General features: G+C 39.9%; 1 protein-coding gene across 24 annotated transcripts in view; it reads left to right on the top strand.

Annotated features, from left to right (window-relative positions):
* Positions 1 to 25,021, top strand: part of LOC129780303 (phospholipid-transporting ATPase ID) — a 145,255-nt gene that overhangs the window by 109,783 nt on the left and 10,451 nt on the right. For 21 of the 24 annotated variants that reach the window (XM_055788407.1, XM_055788403.1, XM_055788405.1 and 18 more), the window contains 19 exons: positions 557 to 615; positions 749 to 961; positions 1,027 to 1,563; positions 6,456 to 6,539; positions 6,597 to 6,731; positions 6,788 to 7,036; positions 7,556 to 8,074; positions 12,480 to 12,646; positions 12,708 to 12,831; positions 12,898 to 13,071; positions 13,133 to 13,409; positions 18,273 to 18,425; positions 18,493 to 18,688; positions 19,168 to 19,457; positions 19,521 to 19,744; positions 19,811 to 20,036; positions 20,097 to 20,200; positions 20,261 to 20,509; positions 20,572 to 20,691. In XM_055788407.1, coding sequence (XP_055644382.1) covers positions 557 to 615; positions 749 to 961; positions 1,027 to 1,563; positions 6,456 to 6,539; positions 6,597 to 6,731; positions 6,788 to 7,036; positions 7,556 to 8,074; positions 12,480 to 12,646; positions 12,708 to 12,831; positions 12,898 to 13,071; positions 13,133 to 13,409; positions 18,273 to 18,425; positions 18,493 to 18,688; positions 19,168 to 19,457; positions 19,521 to 19,744; positions 19,811 to 20,036; positions 20,097 to 20,200; positions 20,261 to 20,509; positions 20,572 to 20,691 — 4,100 coding nt within the window. The remainder of the gene's footprint in view (positions 1 to 556; positions 616 to 748; positions 962 to 1,026; positions 1,564 to 6,455; positions 6,540 to 6,596; positions 6,732 to 6,787; positions 7,037 to 7,555; positions 8,075 to 12,479; positions 12,647 to 12,707; positions 12,832 to 12,897; positions 13,072 to 13,132; positions 13,410 to 18,272; positions 18,426 to 18,492; positions 18,689 to 19,167; positions 19,458 to 19,520; positions 19,745 to 19,810; positions 20,037 to 20,096; positions 20,201 to 20,260; positions 20,510 to 20,571; positions 20,692 to 25,021) is intronic. The other 3 variants (XM_055788395.1, XM_055788396.1, XM_055788399.1) reach the window with 3 other exon arrangements.

Here is a 25,021-nt window from a genome sequence, read left to right as displayed (position 1 = left end):
ACAGGCATATGAATTAACCATAATAATTCCTCTAAGTTTCATCCAAATCGAAAAGTATCAAATCCATTGTTCTGACACGGAAACACTCTACTAGTATATACATTAAACATATTCATTCAATCACCCTCGACATTCCGCATGCTTCAGCAGGATGCTCGTAAATGCACTCTGTAACATTGTTTTGTAGCATCCTGTTTTTATAAGTGCACCCCTCGCAAGTTTCACGGCTACAACCTCGTCCATTTTCATTTACCATTCTATTAGCTGCTACTCCGGCTTTGCCAGATGTTGTTAATGAGTCCTGGCGCCGATCTCCGGCACACTGTCCTGCACATATAATGGCTGTATCATTTTCCGACGCATTTGTCGTTCCATTTCCATCTTGTGTGCCATTAAACATGTAGGTGACAATGTCGCACCTCAGCAATTAGTCATTCCAGTTGTTATCTTTTTTATACAGTTTGCCCTCCACATCCATGCTAAAAAATCATTACTCATCAAATGGTTTTCAACTGTCCCACTCACACTATTCCTTTTATCCCTTTCTCGTCCACAGAAAATGAACGTAGGATACGAGCCAACGATAGAGAGTATAATACACAATTCAAATACGCGGTAAGTGTGCCACGTTCTGCCTCGTCAGCATCCCTCGAGAGTTGCAGATGACAGCATAAAACGAATCAAGTTAAACCTCCTAACTTTTGTTCTAATCGAGTTTCGTGTTCTTCTTTTTGTTCCACATCCTCAGAGTAACTACATCAAAACGTCCAAATATACCGTTCTAACGTTTCTGCCTTTGAATCTGCTGGAGCAGTTTCAGCGTCTTGCCAATTTTTATTTTTTATGCCTGCTGATCCTACAGCTGATACCGGCGATCTCTTCGCTGACTCCGGTCACGACCGCCATCCCACTCATCGGGGTGCTCATGCTGACGGCCGTCAAGGATGCATACGATGATTTTGTGAGTAGAGTTAAAATGTGTACGGCCAAGCTGAATTTCATTCTGTTTTTTTCTTGTTTTTTCAGCAACGCCATATGTCCGACTCCCAGGTCAACAATCGCCGCTCGAAAACACTTCGCCACGGGAAGCTCGTGGATGAGAAGTGGTCCGGTGTGCAGGTCGGCGATATTATCCGAATGGATAACGACCAGTTTGTGGCGGCGGATATTCTGCTACTGTCATCGAGCGAACCCAACGGGCTGTGCTTCATTGAAACGGCTGAGCTGGACGGAGAAACGAACCTCAAGTGCAAACAGTGCCTCGTGGAAACGGCGGTCATGGGTGAACAGGAGGATCTGCTGTGGAAGTTCAACGGGGAGATTGTGTGCGAACCGCCGAACAATCTGCTGAACAAGTTTGACGGCAACCTGAGCTGGAAGAATCAGCGCTACCCGCTGGACAACGACAAAATCCTACTGAGAGGATGCATCATTCGGAATACCCAATGGTGCTATGGAGTGGTGATCTTCGCCGGCAAGGACACTAAGCTGATGCAGAACTCGGGGAAAACCACATTCAAGCGGACCACCATCGATAGGCTATTGAATTTTATAATAATAGGGGTAAGTTATGAAGCACCGCAAGCAACTGAACGAGACATGATAAGTAGATGCGTACACCCAAAACTGATTTTTAGCTCATGTTTTGTCATCCCGATTATTACATTAAATGAGCCTAAAAATAACAGGAAATGTCATGACTCTCAAATACTGGTAAGCATTTGTATAATATATATGGTACAGCAATATAAGGTTAATACGAGCGAGTGAAACAAATGACACGTTGCAAAAAAGCACGCATCACTTTGCCACATTTGTACACGACCCAGACCGAGATGAATATATTAGGCTGTCAAAAAAGTCCTGCGGTATTTCCGCGAGGTGTCGTTGTAAGCGCGTAGTTCTAGTTGTATTCATTGTATCGAGTCATACTATAGCTTGTTGGAAAGGTTAAGTCGTTCGTGAGTTATAGTGTCGCAAATATGGAGCAAAATAAAGAGAAAATCCGACATATTTTACAGTACTACTATGACAAAGGCAAAAATGCATCTCAAGCTGCCAATAAAATTTGTGCAGTTTATGTACCCGATACAGTTTCCATTTCCACCGCACAACGATGGTTTCAACGTTTTCGTTCTGGTGTAGAGGTCGTCGAAGATGCGCCACGTTCCGGAAGGCCTGTCGTCGAAAATTGCGACAAAATCGCTGAATTAGCCGAGAAAGACCGGCATAGTAGCAGCCGTAGCATCGGCCAAGAGCTGGGGATGAGTCATCAAACCGTTATTAACCATTTGAAGAAGCTTGAATTCACAAAGAAGCTCGATGTATGGGTGCCACACACGTTGACGCAAAAAAAAACATCTTTGAACGTATCGACGCATGTGAATCGCAGCTGAATCGCAACAAAATCGACCCGTTTCTGAAGCGGATGGTGACTGGCGATGAAAAGTGGGTCACTTACGACAACGTGAACCGCAAACGGTCGTGATCGAATCCTGCTGAAGCGGCTCAGACGGTGGCCAAGCCCTCATTAACGGACAGGAAGGTTCTGCTGTGTGTTTGGTGGGATTGTCAAGGAATAATCTATTATGAGCTGCTTCCCTATGGCCAAACGCTCAATTCGGACCTGTATTGCCAACAACTGGACCGCTTGAAGGTAGCACTCATGAAGAAGAGGCCATCTTTGATAAACAGAGGCCGCATTGTCTTCCATCAGGACAACTCCAGGTCACACACTTCTTTGGTGACGCGCCAGAAGCTCCGGGAGCTCGGATGGGAGGTTCTTTTGCATCCGCCGTATAGTCCGGACCTTGCACCAAGTGACTACCACCTGTTTTTGTCTATGGCGAACGAGCTAGGTAGTCAGAAGTTAGCCACAAAAGAGGCCTGTGAAAATTGGCTATCCGAGTTTTTTGCCAATAAGAAAGCGAGCTTCTATAACAGGGGTATTATGAAGTTGGCATCTCGTTGGGAACAAGTCATCGAACAAAACGGCGCATATTTGACTTAAAACAGATGATTGTAACTAATTTTATGAACAAATGAAAATTCAAAAAAAATACCGCAGGACTTTTTTGACAGCCTAATATTATGCTCCTTTATGCTCTCCTTTTTTCTCTTGGAAAACACTTTCCAACTTCATTTTGCAATGAGGTGTAATATTGTCACGCATTTACGCTACAGCATCATTAGCTATGTGGATAGCGTGATCGTGTAAAACAGTTTTGCATTCCATCCGGCCTTGGTTTGATCTTGATCACCGTTGATGTCGTTTGGATTTTTTCTTGGGTGCAACTCCAAAAATGATGAAAAAAGAAAAAGATGTCTTCTTCCATACATACAAACATTTTAAAGCGTTGGGGCACTGTCTCGAACATTTTGAAATTCGAACACTCATTTTTCAGTCATTTTTTGATGGATTTTTTTCTTTTGCAATATAAAAGATTACAAACTTTTGAATAATTATTCTGTTAAAATAGCGTTGAAATGAGAGCTTCTGATTCCTCCTACGTTTGTGCAAACTGACACGGTCTAGAAAATCGAGCACCGTGACGATACAATTAAACTGCGGTGTCATTCACGATTCGCATGCCACCGGGCTAGAGACCAGACGACAGCGTTCCTCGAGGCATTCCAAATGGTCTTTGTCAAGGTCGAGAGTTAATTCTAGTTTTCAAGGTTAGAAGTAATAAACTGAAAAAGTTTAGAGTTCAATACTACTACTACTACGCTACGGGGACTCTCGTACATGAGCGAGAAATATGATTACGCATACATTCGTGCAGACCGCTCGGACTAATAAATCGCGCAACGGGATGAAATCGTCACACAAGTTGCGTACGCTATTGTGACTAAACGAACAATATGGTTGAGCACACCAAGGATAGGTTAAAGACAGTAGCGACAATGCCACAGTTGCAAGAATCGAATACGGCAAATCTTTTTCAAAAATATAGGTTTACTCAATATTTTTAATTCAGGAGCTCAAATGAATGGAGCAATCGTTTACTCGCAAACCTGTTTATTTGCTAAGTATCGCAAGTAAATAGCCCTTTAACCTTTGCGTATCGTTATCTACTTATCCATAGAAACAGCGTATTAGATCGTGAACAAGTTCACTAGACTTTAAAAATCGTTTAGAAAAGTGTAAACTATTACATATGGTTTGAAGAAATATTTAGTATGATTCCTCGCTGAGAGCAGACATACAACCGCAAAGGGTTGATAACGTCCACCATGTTAAATTATGTTCGATTTCATTTATATTTTTGTGGCGTTTATTTTTAATGTTCAGTTTGAAAGCCACTTGACTTGCTCATGTTTTGGCTCGTCTTCGGTGTTAGATAGATTTCTTCCCTCCCTTGTATGAATAATACATAAGCTGCCGGTGTATCGGGTATGCATCGCAGGCGTTATTATTGTAATAAACACACGGTCACAGGCATTCATATAGTTGTTCCATTACCACCATTATCCCACAATAACCAAAAAAATTAATACCGCCTAATGGTAACCATTTCAATCTACATTTAATAACGCGCAAAAACTAACAACTATGTGTTTGATGCAATAATACACAAGCGCTCTCTACCAGGCGCCATGAAAACCGATGCTCTGTATCATTCTATCCACCTTGGATTTGATGTTACGAATAGCACCACAATTTCATTCACAACACGACACACTATCGACCATGCGAAACGATGTTGACCGCAACACCAGTAACAAAAATTACATATGTTTTGCTTTTACGCTCTGACCGTGCGAGCAAGTGACCATCGGGTGGAGCTTAAAGTGCAATACTTCCGCTCTCCATCGTATCCGTTTACAAGTGAGAGCATTTCGTGCGACCGGTTTAGTATTCGCGGTTGCTGCTTTTTGACGGTACGGGTAGGTACCGTCTCATAAATGAGCAAAACGAATGTACACCCAGGTTTTTTTATGAGGGGAATACGTGAGGGGGATAAAAACCGCGTAAAAAAAGCGTTATTTGGAAAATCCGCGTAAAAAACCGCGTTAATTCTAAAATCCGCGTAAAAAAAATCGCGCTAATTGGAAAATCCACGTAAAAAACCAATGTCTCCTGATGATAAATATCAAATGGGACTATCTTTACGTAGAACGGAAAAAAAAGTTGAGTGTTGCTCGCTTCAGAAAACCCGTTTTTTCCTGCAATTTCTTTGGTTACTGGTAGCTATAGTTCGGGTCATCTGCTGTTGCTAGAAGATTCCCTAGTAATTTATATTGCACTGGTCTTTTTTTGCGTTTTTTTACGTTAATTGGAAAATCCGCTTAAAAAAACTGCGTTAATTAGAAAATCTGTGTAAAAAAACCGCGTTAATTGGAAAATCCGCTAAAAAAAACCTCGTAAAAAAACCGCGCAAAAAAACCGCGTAAAAAAACCTGGGTGTATGCGAAAACGGGAATGCTTCGAATAATCCACTTACAGACTAGGGGATTGTAATGTATAACATATCAATTGAATCTTTGATCGATGTTCTACAATGACATCGTTGTTAGTTCAATTGGATTTCGGGTTTGCGGAATTCAGCTCCGTGTTCCTTTGGAGTGAAGCGAAAATGACAAAGGATTCTCAGGTCGAATAATGTGCTTCGAATATAAAATATTATAATGAAAATACAATGTTTTGGTAGAAGAACTAGGAAGTTTATAGTAAAATGATATTGTAAATTGCCAACAAGAAGATCAACCAATGAAGAATTCTGCGATTGAACCCACAAACGTTCGCTTAGTAATAAAACGTGAATGTTCGAAAGTATTCATATTAGAAAATCAATTTTGGGCGGTACAAAGTTCGCCGGGTCAGCTAGTTATTTCATAAAAACGTAATCTGTTCCCTGGATGGCACCCTTACTGGAAGATATGGTCGGTGTTAAGTCAGACCGGACCATGTGACATATTTTCGATTTCGAGAAAAACGACAATGAAGTTTGGTGCTGAAAGGGGTTTTCATTGAACATTCAAAACAATTTCGTTACGTTATTCCTGCTGCGAGCGTGATTTTACAAATCAGATAAATGTGATATGTAGCTTACGAAATGTTCCACCTAATGCATTCAATAACTCGAAGTTTCTAATTTTGCGACTTGGTACTCTCTGACTTAACGCCGACCATATAGCCCTACATTAAATATTGGTGTCAATTCCAACTTTCACCCGATCAACAATAAAAACCAAACACCTACAAAGTGCAGCCGATTCGTACGTCTATTTACAGAGTATTCGGGTGTGATATTTACCTGTATCTTACGATATTCAGTTTCCGGCAAGCTATGTCATTACATGAGGACTGATCACTTGAAACCGAATAAAGTGTGGAGAAAACAAACAAAGAATTTATTTATATTTGCGAATTAGCGCGCAAGCTTCAAGTCCTACAATCACTATTGACCGGTGAGTGATGGTGTTGTTTTTTTTTTTATCCATCATTGCAGATAGTGTTCTTTCTTCTGTCCATCTGTGGATTTTGCACGATAGCGTCCGCGATATGGGAAGCGATCGTGGGCTATAAATTTCAAGTGTGTATCAATGCTATGATATCCTATGACCCAGACATTCTAACCCTGCCGTTTCAGATTTATCTGCCATGGGAAAATATAATTCCGAAGGATTACCTACAGGGTGCAACCATCATCGGATGTCTAGTCTTTTTTTCCTATGCAATAGTACTGAATACAGTGGTGCCAATTTCGTTATATGTTTCAGTAGAGGTATATGCTTCATTTTTCGTGCCTAATATCTCACAAACTAAACACGCTCCTTCCAGGTAATACGTTTCGCGCAATCATTCCTGATCAACTGGGACGAGAAGATGTACTATGAGAAGTCGAAAACGCACGCTAAAGCGCGAACGACAACCTTGAACGAGGAGCTCGGTCAAATCCAGTACATATTCTCCGACAAGACGGGAACACTTACGCAGAACATTATGACGTTCAACAAGTGCAGCATAGCTGGACGGGCATACGGAGATGTGATAGATCTGAGGACCGGCGAGACTGTCGAGGTATCCGAGGTAAGTGTTTCGTTTGTGGACAGTCCGTAATCTTGTGATTTTATTCTCCTCATCTGAACTTGATGAATGAAGAAGGCTCATGTTTGTGTTTGTCAGTTTTTGTGAGTGTTTGAACGTCATTTTCCATATTGAATTCATAAGGTACACATAGTTTTAAAAATGGTTTGAAACATATATTCATGTGTTCCTTTCATTTGTATTCGTTCTAATCTCTGTAGTAATTTTTTGATTGGAATTCATTATTTTGTAGACATGCACCTTTTTGTTCTAACATAACACGTTTGATCTCTGTTGTGGAACACCAACAGCAATCAAATAGGACGTCCCTTGGAGCGTGTGTGCGTGAGTGACTTGTGAGATACTTGAACCAATTAATATAAACCGCAGAATTAACGAAACACTGATAAATTTAGCGAACAATCCATTGCCTTGAATGATTTGGTTCTCTTTTCTTTTAACAAACGCTCTCTTTCGTTCCATCCAAACTTATTCGCCTCCACCCACTACACTCTGCCGTAGCCTACATACAACAGTACCACATCGCTTTTACCAAACGCCGATGAATCACCCGGTCGCAGCACACCTCAACCATGCTCAGCCTATACCATCAACACGAACACCAACTCTCCCACCACTACCACCGCTAGTATAACAACGCTCAAAACTGCAACAAACTACGACTATCAGTCCACACAGCCGCCACCAGAACAGTCAGTCAGTCTCACCGCAAACAATAGCAAAGAACTCAGTAATACCACAACCGCAACTACCACTAGGAAGCATTCAGCGTCACTTCATGTTAGATTCAGCCAGTACAGTAATTGCCACGAGAGGAACCCGACGTCCGTCCTCGCGAAAACTCCCGACAGCAACGCTTCCCGTCACTATTTTCCTGTGTATGCAAACCTAACAACCACTACCACAACTCATCAGAAAGATACTACCGCGAAGCTAGACAACACTACAACGACCTCCACAACGACGACGATCTCGACAACCACTGAGCCACCTAGCGGGAGTAATACGCAAGGAGTGCATGTATGCATGTTTTTTTTTCTTATCCTCTTTCGACTATTGTTTGTGTGTGTGGTATAATTCTTTTCATTTCGGTAATTCGCTCGTTCTTTACTGCAATACGTCCAAAGATAGCTGTAAGATAGTTGGGTAAATCTTGGTTTCAATTTGAAGGTAGACTAATAGTTAATGATCGCAAGCGAAGTCGTCGTTTATTGACTTTTGAAATTTAACACATTAGAAACTATACACAATGAACCGTAAACTTTTTCTGTTCCTAGTGAAATCTTACCCGAATGTTAGTAAGAAAAAAAAGAGAAATAAAATTATAAACCCATTTCAGAAGATTAGAATGCAAGAATCTGAATATTCAAGATGCATAAGCTGCAATCAGGGCCTTACAATGTCATTTCAATTGACACATCGTCGCTGAATAATGAGCCTATAAATTGCCATTTCAATTCGCAGCAGACTCATGCAGGCTGAAAATATTGCTGCTCTCGCTTCGCGCTCAACGAAGAGAATGTCTCTTCACTGCAGATGCTCGTTTCGCTTTACGTTCATTTGTTTCATTCTTCACACTGAAGCGAAGTTATCAAATCGTCATGTTGAAAGCGAATCAAAATACTCTAATGAAGGTGTCTCATATTCAAATGAATGTTTCGTTTGAATTCGAACGGCGATGTCAGAAGTAATCGGTTGGCTGCACTGATTGTGTGACTAATAGGCCCTCATATGTTACTTTTAATTCCACCTTTCTTGGAAGACTGTCCGGGATAATCCAGTTTGGCGAAATAAAATCGCATAAATCTTTCGGTTGAAATCAGCGATCGTTCTTTCTCATGCGAAATGGAACTCTTCAACAATGATAGCCTATTCGAGCAGTTCCAACCGTCATCTGCTTTCCATATTCGAACGACAGCAGAAAAGAACGAAATAGGAGAATCAATGTTTCAGTATGCGTAAAGAATACACTCAATCGAAAATGACTGAAGAGAACGGACCAAATAAAAAGTCATTTTCATATTTTAGTTTCGAAATTGACAATCCCTGGCTGCAATGACCTAAACTGTAACTGACTGTGAGGAAAAAAGTCAGTGATATGCCGGAAATGCTCATATTTTTCATCATGAAGTGAAAAATACAGACGATATTTGCGAAGAAATGTCCCGTAAATGTTGCTGTTGAGTTTCGTAGATTCTAACGAAGGACTACGTTTTTCATTTCTGTACAGGGGTGCAAGTTCAACATGAACTGAACTGAACACTCCATTCGGAAGATAAAAGGTCTACGAGTGATATTTGTTGCTTATTGATCCCGCTTACAAACTGCTTCGAAAGCAAACTACAAACCTGCTCGAAAATCCACTCAGTCATACTCAGCAGTTGATGCATGTCAACGCTGCCAGCCGAAGCAGTATTAATATTGGGCTCCTTCTGGCTAATCCTGTTTCTTTTTTGCAACCGTATTGAACGGAAGTACAATTTTTTGCCTTAGAATGTATTCTCAGAATAAAAAGTGTCCCACATCAAATTGCGTCTCGGAAAAAACGCTGTAGAAAATTACCTAGTTGACCGATCTTTTTCAAACTTTTAGACAATGAAATATAACCCATTTTTAAGCTTTTGGCATATTTATTCCATTCAACTTCAATACCATAACCGTATGCTCGCACCTTACACTTAACTCCACTCATAAGGTTCTGTACAACATCTGGCTGCAGCTTCTTATGTACGGAAACACATTTTTCTTTCTTGTCTTCCTCAGATTTGACCTCCTTGGGATGCTTCCATGCCTGTATCAGAATAGCCCAGTATTTTCCGATGGGCCTTAGTTCCGGGGCGTGGGGGGGGGGGTTGGTTAATGTCCTTGGGTACGAAAGTACGATGGTTGGATGGGATTTTTATGTTTTTATTCCCATATTTTATTATCCAATGAGTACATCGTTTTGAAAATATCTCAACTTAATTGGGTAGCACTTGACTCTTGTACTCTAGATTTCATGATCAACATAATACGCTTATACAATTCTAGCACGTCCTTCCAAATCCGACTAAAAGATCGTCGGACCGTCGTGAGCTTTCAGGAGAGGAGGAAACCGTTTTTAGAGACGCTCTTTCAAATACATCTGTCCATTCATGGTGCTTGCGATAACGAAAGGTGTACTCCGCTTTCCGCAAGAACAAATCGCTTGCCAAATTAAGAACTTCTTGGCGAATTTCGAAATCTTCTGTGTCTGGAGGTTCTCGGGAACATTCAACTTATCATTGGCAGTCACATACAGGTTTCCTGGAATTTGGTTCAAATCCGCCTTCTCTTGAAATATGAATCAGAAGGCTTTGATATACATATTTGGCAGCTGTTTTCAGCACGAAAACATGCGAAACTCAGGAAAACAAATAGAAGGATGCACAGACAACAGAAGAATAAAGCATCATGGCTTGTCACAGACCCAAAGATTGGTTTTATCCCTTTATAACCCATCCTTATCATCGAGTGTGTACATTAAAGGGTGTGTCACATCAAATTGCATCACGGAAAAAACGCTGTAGAAATTCGCCCAGTAGACCGATCCTTTTGAAAATTTTAGACAGTAAAATAAAAACTATTAAACAACTTTTGGCATTTTCTTTTTATTCATACTTCGAGCCCAAGCCCGTGTGCTCGCACCTTCCTCTTTACCCCGTCCATAAGGTTCTGTACAACGTCAGGTTGTAGTTTTTTTTTTTAACGGAAATCCATTTTCTCTTGAAGTCCGCCTCCGATTTGACAACTTTTGGGTTCTTCCGGAGGGCCTGCTTCATAATTGCCCAATATTTCTCTATTGGGCGAAGCTCCGGCGCGTTGGGCGGGTTCATTTCCTTTGGCACGAAGGTGACCCCGTTGGCTTCGTACCACTCCAACACGTCCTTTGAATAGTGGCACGAAGCGAGATCCGGCCAGAAGATGGTCGGGCCCTCGTGCTGCTTCAATAGTGGTAGTAAGCGCTTCTGTAGGCACTCCTTAAGGTAAACCTGCCCGTTTACCGTGCCGGTCATCACGAAGGGGGTGCTCCGCTTTCCGCAAGAGCAGATCGCTTGCCACACCATGTACTTTTTGGCAAACTTGGATAGTTTCTGCTTGCGAATCTACTCCGGAACGCTGAATTTGTCCTCTGCGGAGAAGAACAACAGGCCCGGCGGCTGACGAAAGTCCGCTTTGACGTAGGTTTCGTCGTCCATTACCAGGCAATGCGGCTTCGTCAGCATTTCGGTGTACAGCTTCCGGGCTCGCGTCTTACCCACCATGTTTTGCCTTTCGTCGCGGTTAGGAGCCTTCTGAACCTTGTATGTTGCTTGGTTCGCTGGACGAATGAACTTAACAAATTCAGCTTATTGGCGACATCCCGGACCGAACTTCTCGGATCACGTCTAAACTGCTTAACTACGCGCTTGTGATCTTTTTCACTGACGGAGCATCCATTTTTGTCGTTCTTCACCTTCCGGTCGATGGTTAGGTTCTAGAAGTATCGTTTTAGTACTCTGCTGACCGTGGATTGGACGATTCCCAGCATCTTACCGATGTCCCGATGTGACAACTCCGGATTCTCGAAATGAGTGCGCAGGATTAATTCACGACGCTCTTTTTCGTTCGACGACATTTTTCCAAATTTACGAAAAATTGACAGTGAAGCATGGCCAACGTGATCTATACATTCTTATCTGATTATAAGCGAAAGCTGAAGATATAATTCCTAAAAATTTAATTTCTACAGCGTTTTTTTCCGTGATGCAATTTGATGTGACACACCCTTTAACAGTCGCATTATCTTCTATCAATGTGCTATATTAATTATTACCATAACACCAAATATAACGCATTCGCATTATCAACAGAATCTTGAGCCCATTGTGGGTATTATGCACGCCATGACGGTAACATGCCTTAAGCCGAAGCGATCCAGCCTTGGACTTACTAACTAATATTACTAACTAACTAACCCCCACTCGAATAGTGAAAACACCTCGGCAATAAATATCCATTCAAATAGAATAGCTAGCAAGCAAATCGTGAACTCATCTTCCTTTCAACACAACACCACATGGATTTATCGCATTTGGATCACTATCCGACTTTTCGTAACAAAATACTAGACTCTAGTTCATATCGAAATTTCAGTAATAAGTTTGTTTTATGTATTATGAATTATTGACCACCCAGCGCTTTCGATGTTCCGCAGTAGTCAACTCCAAAAACACTACTTTTATTTCGTTTTCTACGTTTTTTATTCCTTCTCTTTTTACCCATTACCCTGGCTTTTTCCAAACCTCAATCATTACAAACCTCCTCCAATATTTTGCATTGCATAAATATTACATCAACTTCCTAAAAAAACATCCTAAACTCGCATTATCATGACGCCCGAAAACAAAACCCCCCATACCCCTAGGTCACTGAACCAGTGGATTTCTCCTTCAATCCGGAATACGAGCCAGATTTCCGATGGTACGACCAGAGCCTGGTGGATGCGGTTCGGGCGGACGAGCAACACGCTCACAGTTTCTTTCGTCTACTGGCACTCTGCCATACGGTAATGCCAGAGGAAAAAAATGGAAGGTCAGCAGTGGAAGGTGAAAGGGAAAAATCCACTTTGTATCCTATGCTATTCATTTTACAGATTGGAGTACCAGGCACAAAGCCCCGACGAAGCGGCCCTCGTTTCGGCGGCCAGAAATTTTGGGTTTGTTTTCAGATCGAGAGCACCTAATAGTATAACCATCGAAGTGATGGGTCGAACGGAGGTAAGCCTGGTCAAATCTTTGGATCGAGACATTTTCTCAAGCAATCTCCGTTTTTTTCTATTGCAGGAATATGAACTGTTAAGTATTTTAGATTTTAATAATGTTAGGAAGCGGATGTCGGTGATATTACGGCGGAATGACAGCATAATATTATACTGCAAAGGTGCCGATAGTGTGATATATGATAGGTTAGGAACTAATCAGCAGAGCATGAAGACGAGAACTCAGGAGCATTTGAACGTGAGTTGAGTTGCAACGCAATTATTCCGGTAGTAATACCATTTCGCCCTTTCCATTGCAGAAATTCGCCGGCGAAGGCCTCCGAACGCTAGTGTTGGCTGAGCGGCGATTGACGAAAGAGTTTTTCGACGCGTGGTTGATGCGACAAAGAGAAGCTGCCCTATCGCTGGACGGTAGAGAAGACAAATTAGGTGCAATCTATGACGAAATCGAGTGTGATATGCAGCTCATCGGGGTAACTGCAATAGAGGACAAACTCCAGGACGGAGTGCCACAGACGATCGCGAATCTACAAATGGCGGGAATCAAAATCTGGGTGCTGACGGGGGATAAACAAGGTACGATTTATTTGAAAATGAATAAAAGACACTCGAGAAGAACCTGGTGGAGGATTTCCTACTCAGGATACCTCAGAGATTCTCAAAGGAATTGCAATCTGAACTACAGGCTGCCCAGTCCAGTAGCGGGATATTTTTCTCAGCAAAACAAACCTTCGACTGTTTGGAGAAAATACAATGTTTGGCCCTTTTCAAAAGGTAGTCTAATTCTTTTGACGTAGAACTAACAGTTCATTTTTGTTCGAAAACATTTGAGCAATTTTCAATAAACGTTACCGAAAAAACACTGTTTGTCCGCATAACAGACGTAGTTCCATACAGCTTTCATACATCGTTCGAAAATCAACAACTGTCAGTTCTATGTGCTATTCGCGACATAGAAGGTACAGTGTCGCCGTCTAGCGGATTTTATGGATGTATGAGGAAAATGTAAACAAACCGTGTGTTTTTCAAGTGTATTTTGAGTGCTATTTATTCCTCGAATTCTTTTGTAGTTTATAAAGAAATGAATGCGTAGTGATAGAGTGGAGCTTAGTAAAGCAGTTTTCACTTCAGGAACCGTTTATTTATTTCGTTGATACACAATACAGAATCGAAAAAGAGTACCTTCATTGAGATTAACATGCTCAGAGGTAGTTGTAAATTTTCGAACATTGAATGAAAATCATTTTCAAATGTTGTTTGCTTGGTCAGGTTACATAATCCGGATCTGTATATAATCATCACTAAATGAACTACCAAATCTTTTCACCAGACCCTGTGAAAAGTGGGCCTCAAAAATTGGACGAATCGCCCTAACAATAAGGAAATTGCTTTTGTTAGTGATACAGAAAAATATGATTATAACGCTGAACCTAACTGTCGCTCGATTTGTGTAGTCGTTCCTGATTATAAACTAAGATATTGGTCAAGAATATTGTAACGTTTCATTGAGAACGGATGAAATTTGGTACCTCGAATAGCTTCAACGGCTCAGGATGGAGATTGAACCGTTAATAACCAACCATGTCGAGATCTTCATATCAGCGCGTAGCATTTCCTTCCACCAAGTATGTGAAATTACCCTCGACGACAAAATGACTTTCTCCGGCAGCGAAACTAAAAATACCTACCAGGCCCACAAATACATTGCAGGTTACGTTTTCTCCCAATAATGGCTCCTGAAAAAACGCAAAAAAAATCATTATCAGACTCTGTTTTCGCTCACGATTTTTTTACCACTTGTACAAAACTCGTCACACTTTTACTTAGAATATTAATTTGATACTGATGATTTTATTTTTATTAATACTTTTGTCCCTGCAGATGTGTTTATTTTTCCCGCCGCAGTTAAAGCGTAATTTTCTACAGCAATAAAAAGATGTTTCTAATGTTGCTAATATATATATATATATATATATATATATATATATATATATATATATATATATATATATATATATATATATATATATATATATATATATATATATATATATATATATATATATATATATATATATATATATATATATATATATATATATATATTTATATATATATATATATATTTATATTTTTTAACCTATTTTAACCTAATTAGCTCTGCAAAACATTATTCTTTCATTTAACGCTAACCATTATCAAAATTAAGCTCATTACTTTTGAGAAACTACTTGTTAAAATCCATCACTTTTTGCTTTGCGTTTTGTTTATCTTTGGTTCATATAAACCGGCTGTCAAACTCAGCTTCGATGTCCCGAGTAATCTAAATTTACATTTGAATCACATTCTTTGTAGAGTCCAAACATGCCTGTCTAATACTTCCTAATATGTGAATATATGAAACAATTGAAACGCTGCTCATATAATTACTATTTTCTGTACACTGCACTGCGATGAACAAAGAGCCCCGATAATAAATATAAACAAAGAGGGTGGTAGCGGAAGAGGAATATTTGCACTAGGGAATGAATAATGGATCTCTGCTGAGTTAAATATTCAGACTTTTTCGGTTTTCTAAGCAGTTAACATCGCTTGTTTTCCGTCATTCCGTTGGTGCCATTGACATTGCATCAATGCATCGAACTGGCGCTATGGCGAAGCGGGTGTTAAGGTTGTGCGCCACATTACTATTTGAGGAATATAAAGCTAGACCATAGTGTACGTCATGCTGGAATGTTGTGAGTTATTTAGGTGCCAATCGCAAAACTGCATTCAAGGATGATGACAAGGATGACATTTGCGCTAGTCTTGATCATAATGAAACAATGCAACTCTTATCGAGGTTATTGAGAATAACAGACATAATTTATTTCGTTTATTTAGTCATCGTGAAAGTAAATGTCGTTCTAGAATTTTGTATGTGATAGGGTTTCGCTTGCTAGTAACAAAACTTTTTCCCTTAACGATAACAGCTACGCTTATCTCAAGCATGAGAAAGTAATGCAATTTTTTTGGAAGCCAGTAATATTAACAGAGGTTTTTCTTTTGAGCGTAGCGTAAAATGATGCGAAGTGTTTATACGAGGGTCACTATTTATATTTCGGGAATTGGCAACACTGATGTCATGTGAGTCCATCTGACGGTTCCATCGTAAAGTTTGACATTTTTGACAATATCAACATTTGACAATATATGCCCGGAAGAAACTCAGAACATTTTGTCATACGGACGCTATTTGTTTATTTTATATTTAGTTGAAAGTTTGGTCTCGGCAAAAAAATGGAACTGAATCGTGAACATTTTCGTGCGATGATTTTTTACGACTTTCGACGTGGATTATCACAACAAGAGTGCGTCAATCAACTTAATTTGACTTTTGGCGATGAAGCTCCATCAAAAACCACTGTGTATCGCTGGTATAGTGAATTCAATCGTGGTCGTAGTTCGCTGTCCGACGAGTTTCGTGAAGGTCGTCCAAAATCGACTGTAGTGCCAGAAAACATCGATGCTGTGCACGAAATGATTAAGCAAGATCGTCATGTAACCTATTGTGAGATTGAGGCATCCCTAAGCATTAGTTCCACCAGCATATATGCGAGTACTTTGAAAAACAATAAAAATATATTCGCAGCTTAACTATTTGTTTTTGTTCCTATTCCCGAAATATAAATAGTGACCCTCGTATTCTCAATCGCTTCAAGCCACCAGTGTATGGCTTTTTATGCATGTTATATTGGTTTTCGTTGTACGAACAATGTCTAGATGTGTGATTCCACTGAGACAATACAAAATAACATGTAGTACGATATTTCATACTTGCAAGTATTGCCAATGTTGTTGCTTCCATTCGGTACCAAAAAAAACATTGATGCAGATATGAGACGTGGAATAATGGTGCTGGTGCAACAAGTATATAATCGCATGTAGCCGAGTGATTGTCTATTACGAAAAAGGCCACCGGAATAGCGTTCGAGGCAAATTTTCAATGTATTGACATTAAACAAAGTGCGACATGCGATCAGCTTGTATATTGTTCTGTGAGGGAAAGAATGAATCATCAATCAATTATCGTCAACTGATTCTACAATAAAAAACCATTTCAGGGCGACCAAACCATTCTACTAAACAGTTATTTCTAAAATTTCGCAGCATTCTAAAATAATATCAGAAGTTATTAACAAGCGACATGAACAAAATAACAGCGTAGTTCTACGTCAACAATGTGGTCGTGTCTTGGACACAACCTCTTGTATTTTTTTCGTTTTCTATCTGAATTAACGTCTGACTCGCTGTACGAAAAGCAGTAGAACTTTCATCACCAGAAGCGTACTACTTAATGAACAAACCGCTGTCAGAAATTTACAACGCGCACGGATTCTAAGTGGATAAATAATCGTAAATTTCTATCGGCTGTACTAAAGGTTGTACCGTTTAAAATTTACATCCGAATGTGCGTTCCTTAGCCTTAACCCCAGCCATAAGAATCTGCACGACCTCAGAATCTACCTTATAACCTTATAAACCCTCATCCTTCGTGTAGTGGCATGATGCCAAATCCGGCCAGAAGATCGCCGGATCGTCGTGAGCCTTCAGGAGAAGGAGAAGCCGCTTTTGGAGACACTCTTCCAAATACACCTGCCCATTCATGGTGCTTGCGGTAACGAAAGGTGTTCTCTATTTTCCACAAGTACAAATCGCTTGCCAAATTAAGAGCTTCTTGGTAAACTTCGACAGCTTCTGTGTCCGGAGGTTCTCGAGAACATCCAACTTATCATTGGCAGTCCGCTTTCACATATGTCTCGTCATCCATTACGCAGCAGTGTGTTTTCGTCGTACAACTTCCGTGCACTGCTTTTTGCCACCGTATTATGTTTCTCGTCACGGTTTGGGAACTTCTGAACCTTACGTTTAAGGTTAGGTAGTCCAGCTCGAGTTTTGGTATTCTGCACGAAAGTCCCGCACGCATGCTACTTTTTAGCCACATCTTGAAATGAGGCGTCCGGTTTCCGTTTAAAGACCCCAACCACGCGTTTGTGATCGTTCTCATTAACCCGACGGCTTTTTTTTCGAATCTTCGCTCCCGATCAACAGTCAGACGTTCCTCGAAAGTTTTTTTTTCCGACGGCACGATGCGACAGATCCTTATTCTCGAATTATTCGTGCAAGACTTGTTCGCGCACGCACTGTTCTTTCGTCGCCATTTTGAAAACTGTTGCCCATCTGATTAAATCAACTCACAGAGTGTAAACAATACACATTAAATTATGTCTACGAAAAAAATCTATGAATTCTACCCAACGCATCAAAAGCTTTGAATGTGTGCGGTTTTTAAACGGTACACCCTTTAATACATGTAATAATTCTTCTGCATATATATATATATATATATATATATATATATATATATATATATATATATATATATATATATCCCTTCAGAAACGGCAATCAACATCGGATACTCATGCCAACTGCTGACGGACGACATGGTTGACGTGTTCATAATTGACGGTCTTTCACAACTGGAAGTCGAGCAACAGCTACGACGATACATGGAATCCCTGCGTATTGTGAATACCTACCATCCAACAAGTGGGTTCATCAAAAATATAAATTCACAATTTCGCCAAAAGAACTCGAACTCATCTCGCCATTCCAGCTCTGCCGAAAGCAACCCTTAACCAAACTAGCGGACTGACGGGCACAACAACGGCCAATGGCGGTAACCGGGGGAGTACAGGGTCAATGATCGAAATCCAGAGCTCGTCACCTCCGTCGGTATCGGTGGTGACCTTTAGGTGGGATAATAGACATAAATATACAAGTATAGGAGGAAGCGAGGAGGCGCCGGACAGGTACAGACAGAAAATCAGAAGTTCTCGATTTAATTTGCTATTTCCTTCAAATTGTTCTAGTTTCCTTTCTTCGTTTGAATTACTTCTTCTTACACACTCTTTTATGTTTTTTTTTAAATTATATACTATGCAATCAATTGAACCTTCATTTTGTCGACTAAGTATGCTAAATGCTTCTGTTCTGACTTTTTTGCCTTGATTTGAAGTTATTTTTGTTCTTGAAATAATGCAGTATTCAAAATGGTATTCTGTTGATTAGTCTAAGTTTCAATTTGTACGAAACATTCAAAGCTCGCAAGCTCCATTCAAAGTAATTGGTATCGCCAACCCCTTCCTCATATACCAGTAAGTTGCGAACAAGAAACACGTTTTGGCGTAGTATTGTCGATATTGTCCGAAAAATTGTCCTAATTTTAGAATCTGCCTTTTATTAAATCCTTCATGCGAATTAACCCTTTTTATTTAATTGTTTACTACAGCGTTAACTGTAGCAACAATACAGACGGGCTGGGCAAGGCCGATTCGTCGCTGGTCGACATCGACGACAGTGCCGGGGTCGCTCTGGTCATCAACGGCCACTCGTTGGTACACTGCCTGACGAGCGAACTGGAATCAAAGTTCCTAGAGATCGCTTCGCACTGTAAAGCGGTGATCTGTTGCCGGGTCACTCCGCTGCAGAAGGCAATGGTAGTCGAGTTAATCAAGCGGTCCAAGAACGCAGTTACGCTGGCCATCGGGGACGGAGCCAATGATGTTTCGATGATAAAAGGTACATCCTCGTTGGGATTCGCATCGGTTTCGTGGAGCAATAAAAAGCAATTTTCAATTACAGCTGCTCACATTGGGGTTGGTATCTCGGGCCAGGAAGGTATGCAAGCGGTATTAGCTAGCGATTACTCGATAGCCCAGTTCAAATTCCTTGAAAGACTGCTACTGGTGCACGGGCGCTGGTCCTACTATCGAATGTGTAAATTTCTTCGCTATTTTTTCTACAAAAACTTTGCATTCACTTTGTGCCATTTTTGGTATGCATTTTTCTGCGGCTTTAGTGCTCAAGTAAGTCAAAGCTTAAAGTGTTTCAAATGTAATTTGAAAATCTAACCCTTCATTTGCCTTTTACAGACCGTGTTCGATCCGATGTTTATATCAGTATACAATCTGTTTTACACGTCGCTACCAGTATTAGCGTTAGGTGTTTTCGAACAGGACGTGTCGGACAAAAATAGCGTCGAATATCCGAAGTTGTACACGCCCGGAATCACAAATGCCTTATTTAATACAACCGAGTTTATTCGGAGTGTCCTGCATGGGATTTTTAGTTCGCTGATACTGTTCCTCATACCTTACGGTACATGTGTTCATTGCACAGCAAAACCAGACGGCGATAACCATTGTGCTTCCTCCTCAGGTACCTATAAGGACGGGATTTCCCCCGATGGATACGTGCTTAACGACCACATGCTGCTGGGATCTGTGGTAGCCACAATCCTGATATTAGACAATACGGCCCAGGTATGATGCCCCTGCTCACCAGCCAGTATTTTTCTAACACATCGTAATTATTTCCCACAGATCGCTCTGGACACCTCGTACTGGACAGTGTTCAACCACATCATGATCTGGGGCAGCTTGCTGTGGTACTTTTTTCTAGACTACTTCTACAACTACGTTATCGGTGGGCCTTACGTGGGCTCGCTGACGCAAGCTATGAAGGAGGCCACCTTCTGGTTCACAACAGTATTGACGGTTATCGTGCTCATGGTGCCGGTGCTCGCCTCGCGGTTCTACTTTGTCGATGTGTTCCCCAGTTTGTCGGACAAGGTTCGGTGCTTTTGTACTTGTACTGTACTCATTATTTTAACGTGTGTTTTCTTTTCGAACAGATCCGTGTCAAGCAACGATTAGCTCAACTTCGCTCAAGACAAAGCAGTGATGTTCTGCGGACTCCATCGGCACGACGAGCGAGGAGATCACTACGCTCGGGTTATGCGTTCGCACATCAGGTAAGGCCCTTGCGTCGGATGTAGTAAGGTAAATTATGTTGGTTTGTCCAGTCGAAAATATGATCATGGTTTGTCCACTTATCTGAATGCTCTAATTGAGCGCACCTATGTCAAATCGGGTTTTCAAATGTTTCAAAACATATTAATGAAATTATCTTTTTCATGATTTACAGTAGTTTTCTAGGGTATTTTTACGGATTCACATGTTTTAAGCTGAAGGTGGAAGCTAGCCACAAATGGCTACCACAATGGCACTCATTTCTTTCATCTCCCTCCGAAAACCAATAATTTTGCGAAACAGTGTGAGGAAAATGATCGTTCTCGCAACTTCCCATTAAGTAATATCAACCAAACTCTAATCGATTACTCACAAGATAATTAATTTTCATCTGCTGTCGCACTGTATGGTGAAAAGCGTTGGAAAACTCGAGCTAGTGCTCTGAAAGTTAAATTTTCATTTTTCAATTTTCGGCAATGGTTTTGTTTGTATTGGTGGAAGCATCGTTATTTTTTCGACACTGATGCCAAACAACATCATCGAAACAGCTATAAAAACCACTCAATAAAATGTTATTCCGGAGTCATAGCGTCCCATGTCATGAAAATCAATAGAATAAAATTGTGTTGATATCAATGCAATTATTATTTTTACGTTTAATGGGTCTATAATGTAAGTTTTAGCAACTTTAACATTGGGTAAGAAAATTGTATTGCAGAGCTCGGAACACTGCCACGGCTGCCTATGCTTTCAAAAACAGTAAACGGAAAAGTATTACATTCAATCAAAATGCCTCGGCCAATGAAGAAAAGGGTTAAGGCTCTCCAACGTGAATATGTGAAACCAATACGATCAACGAAGGAAAATATTAAGGAATTATCAACATCGAGTTACTATGCGGAAGAAATTGTTAATACCAAAAGAGCCCCAATTCGCATGTGTTATAAATTTGCTCATGTTACTCTCGCGTATAATCAGAATTGTACTTCATATGCAAATGCACCTTCTACATATATTTATATTTGCAATTGTTCATCGGAACATATCGTTCATACATTTTTCTTTAGTATTGTATTGTTATTTTTTTTTTTCAAATGTATTCAAAGACTCGTGTCAATGAAGCGCCATACAGTCTGATAAGTGAATTGCTCTCTTTACGTGTGCTTTGCCCTTCTCTCATAAACACTATTACCACATTTTTACACGTGGGTTTACATATACTACTACAATGGCAAGCTTCCACCTTCACCTTAAAATCCACCTTCCATTGGCGTAAATATTGTAAACATCATGCTTGCACACCATTTGTATCAGATTTATATATTTGAAGCATGTAATTAATGGTTCTTGATGACCTCAATTCTGATCATGGGTTGTCCGACTCGCTGATATTGGTTTGTCCACATGATTAGGGGAAATCAGGGTAAAACCGACACCCTAAGGATTTCCACATATTTCCAGAACCTCCAATGTTTCTTCGACTTCAAATGGTTACAGAATTTCTCTTCAAATATTAACGAACCATTCTACAGTATCTGATGATCATTTTTTGAGTAGAACTCTAATTTCGATAGAACATAAAAAATTATGTTTTCTGGTGAAATAAATGGGAGTGCGGGTAAAACCGACACCTTTAGAGAAACGAATGAAAGCTTGTTACAATAATTTCTAAGTATCAAGAGGCTGTCTATATACTGTTTGGACGCTTCAAGAGGGGAGAGGGGGGATAATTGCAAATTATATGTAATCGGATTGCTCAGATTTTGAATAGTAAAATAGCAAACAAATTCAACTGCAATTGAACCCCACAGCTATCTCCGCTGACGTAGTCTTAGGTTTGCGGATCGAATGTTTGAATTCCGGTCTAGAAATCTCAGCTAGCACTTATGTTTATGTCCCAGCTTGGGTGAGCATCCACGGGGAATGTCCTGAAGAGCATTGAAGCTCTGCCAGGCTTTTTGAATCGCATGCCCGATTCATCATTGGTTTTGACTGTTTATCAGTCCAGTTCTGTCGTTTTGTCTTTCAAATATAACATGCTGCATCTACAAAAAGTAAGGACACATTTTGCCTGTCAGTGGAACACAAACCCTGGTGTCGGTTTTACCCTGACTGAAGGTGTCAATGTTACCCCGTACAGACTCTAAATTACAAAACAAAGTTTTCGAGCATCGATAACCAACAAAACCACTTACAGTCTCACAAAATACATTAAACAATGATCTAATTTGACTTAGGCTTACAGAAGTAGCGAGTTTTCCAATATTTTCCGGCCAAAACACTTAAATTCTACTAGCGAAATTTTACACGGCCTAACTCCTGTTTACTGACCGGTTCCGTTTTGTTGTTTGTTATAACAGTAAAGCAACTTCTGCAGCTGTAGGGTGACTCGAAACGTAAGAAATGACAGGTGTGTACAGGAAACATCGGAAAGTTTGCAAAAAATTGCTTCTAACTGGAAAAATCAGGGGGTGTCGGTTTTACCCACAGTGTCGATTTTACCCAGATTTCCCCTACTATGGCAACCGCTGCAGTTTGTTTGTTTTGTTTTGATGGCAGGAAACTTAAGCAATAAAAAATGTAACATCTACTTGAGTTCGTTTTTTTTTATTCAAAAATGGTGATTTCTAAAACCGGACAAACCACGATCATTTTTCGGACAAACCACGCTCAGAGGTGGACAAACCATGATCATAATTTCTTTTTGAAGAAAATCGTTAAAAACGTGAAAAACTGAACAATTTAATCGCCTTATGGTATTATTAGCAACTAAAGACTTGGGGCTTTTCAACAAACCCAAACCTGTCTTGATTACATGTGGTTTTCATGAAGAAAAATCGATTTGCATTTACTAGTTGCGTTAAAACACCCAAAATCGGACAAACCAACATGATTCACCTTATAACGTAATATTGTATACTAGACCACGATGTTCGCTATCTGAGTAGATAATCATGATAACAAGTTACTGCCCTTTAAGACCTCAATACTACAAAAAATACTAAAAAGACGGATGGGTAATGTCGAGAACATAACCGGAGAGTCATATGACTACATAGTTCATTATGTTACCTCTTATTTATATTCCAGTACAGATGTAATGTAAACAAACTACACTGGATTCTTTTTTACGTGATTTTATTTTACGTGGTTTTTTTTACGTGTTTCTCTCAAAATTGTGCGATTCTTTTACGTGAGACTACCTCTAATGTATGAGGGCTAAACTGAAAACCTAAACACAGAACATGCAGGAAAAAATTAAAGATCTCGACTGCTTATAACTTATAACTTTTCTCTATCACTTTGGTTTTGCGAATACATGCAAGTTGGGGGAATTTTTGTTCCCACCGACCTGTGTTCCCTAACACAGCCTTAAAAACCAAGGTACCTGGGGGAATTGGCTTTGCGAATACATGCAACATGTGTTCCCTAACACAGCCATCAAAACCAAAGTGTCTAATATTACTTGGCGTTTGTTCAAATTCTTTACTTACACATCAAATACCGTCGATGGGGGTGAAAATGGGTTATGGGGATGAAATTGGGTGAAATATAGAAAATGTTACTATTAGTCTTGACAAAAATTGCGAATATTTTTGAAAGCTGTGAGCCGTTTAATAGGAGACATATTTCCACAACTTCCAATTCATAATACTTAACTGTAGTATAGTAGTAATATTTAAATAGTTATTATTTAATAATTAATCAAAGTTTGATGTGTAAATAGCCATCAAATAACACCTCAGAAAAAATCTCATGCCCAGCATTATACAGAACTACTGAAATTGTAAATATTGGATAGAATGATTCTTTAAAGTCTTGCCAGATGAGTCATTATTGATTTTGAACATCAAATATTTTTTTCCTTTCGAATTTCAATATTTTCGAAATAATCTCTCATTTACACTGAATGGGGGTGGGAGTGGGTCAACCGCAAAATTGAAACCGATAAAATGATTGTCAGATTTTCATGAAAATTTGTAGTTTTATTCCTCATCGTAAAATATTAGATCTGTATTTTTTATTTTTTTTCATCAGGGTGTCCATTTCTATTTTATGGTGGTCCGAAAAATCAACTTTCCCCCTTTTTCCAAAGAAGACCTTTTCAAAAAGTCATAACTTTTGAACTACTGGACCGATTTAGATGATGCAATATATCAAATTAAAGCCAATCAGCTAGTTTTGTTTGAAAAACATTACACTTTAAAAATAACCAGATTTTGTTTTCGTAATAATTGATTGTAATTGTTTTTCATAGCTAACATGGTTAAAGTCGCCATATTTTTTGTATGTTTTCTTGAAAGCGGAGGGTTTTTTTACATAACATATCCG

Source organism: Toxorhynchites rutilus, chromosome 3, assembly GCF_029784135.1.
Source record: "Toxorhynchites rutilus septentrionalis strain SRP chromosome 3, ASM2978413v1, whole genome shotgun sequence".
In the NCBI taxonomy this organism is placed as follows: domain Eukaryota; kingdom Metazoa; phylum Arthropoda; class Insecta; order Diptera; family Culicidae; genus Toxorhynchites; species Toxorhynchites rutilus.
Note: the sequence above shows the minus strand (reverse complement) of the source record. Positions and strands in the feature narration are given on the sequence as shown.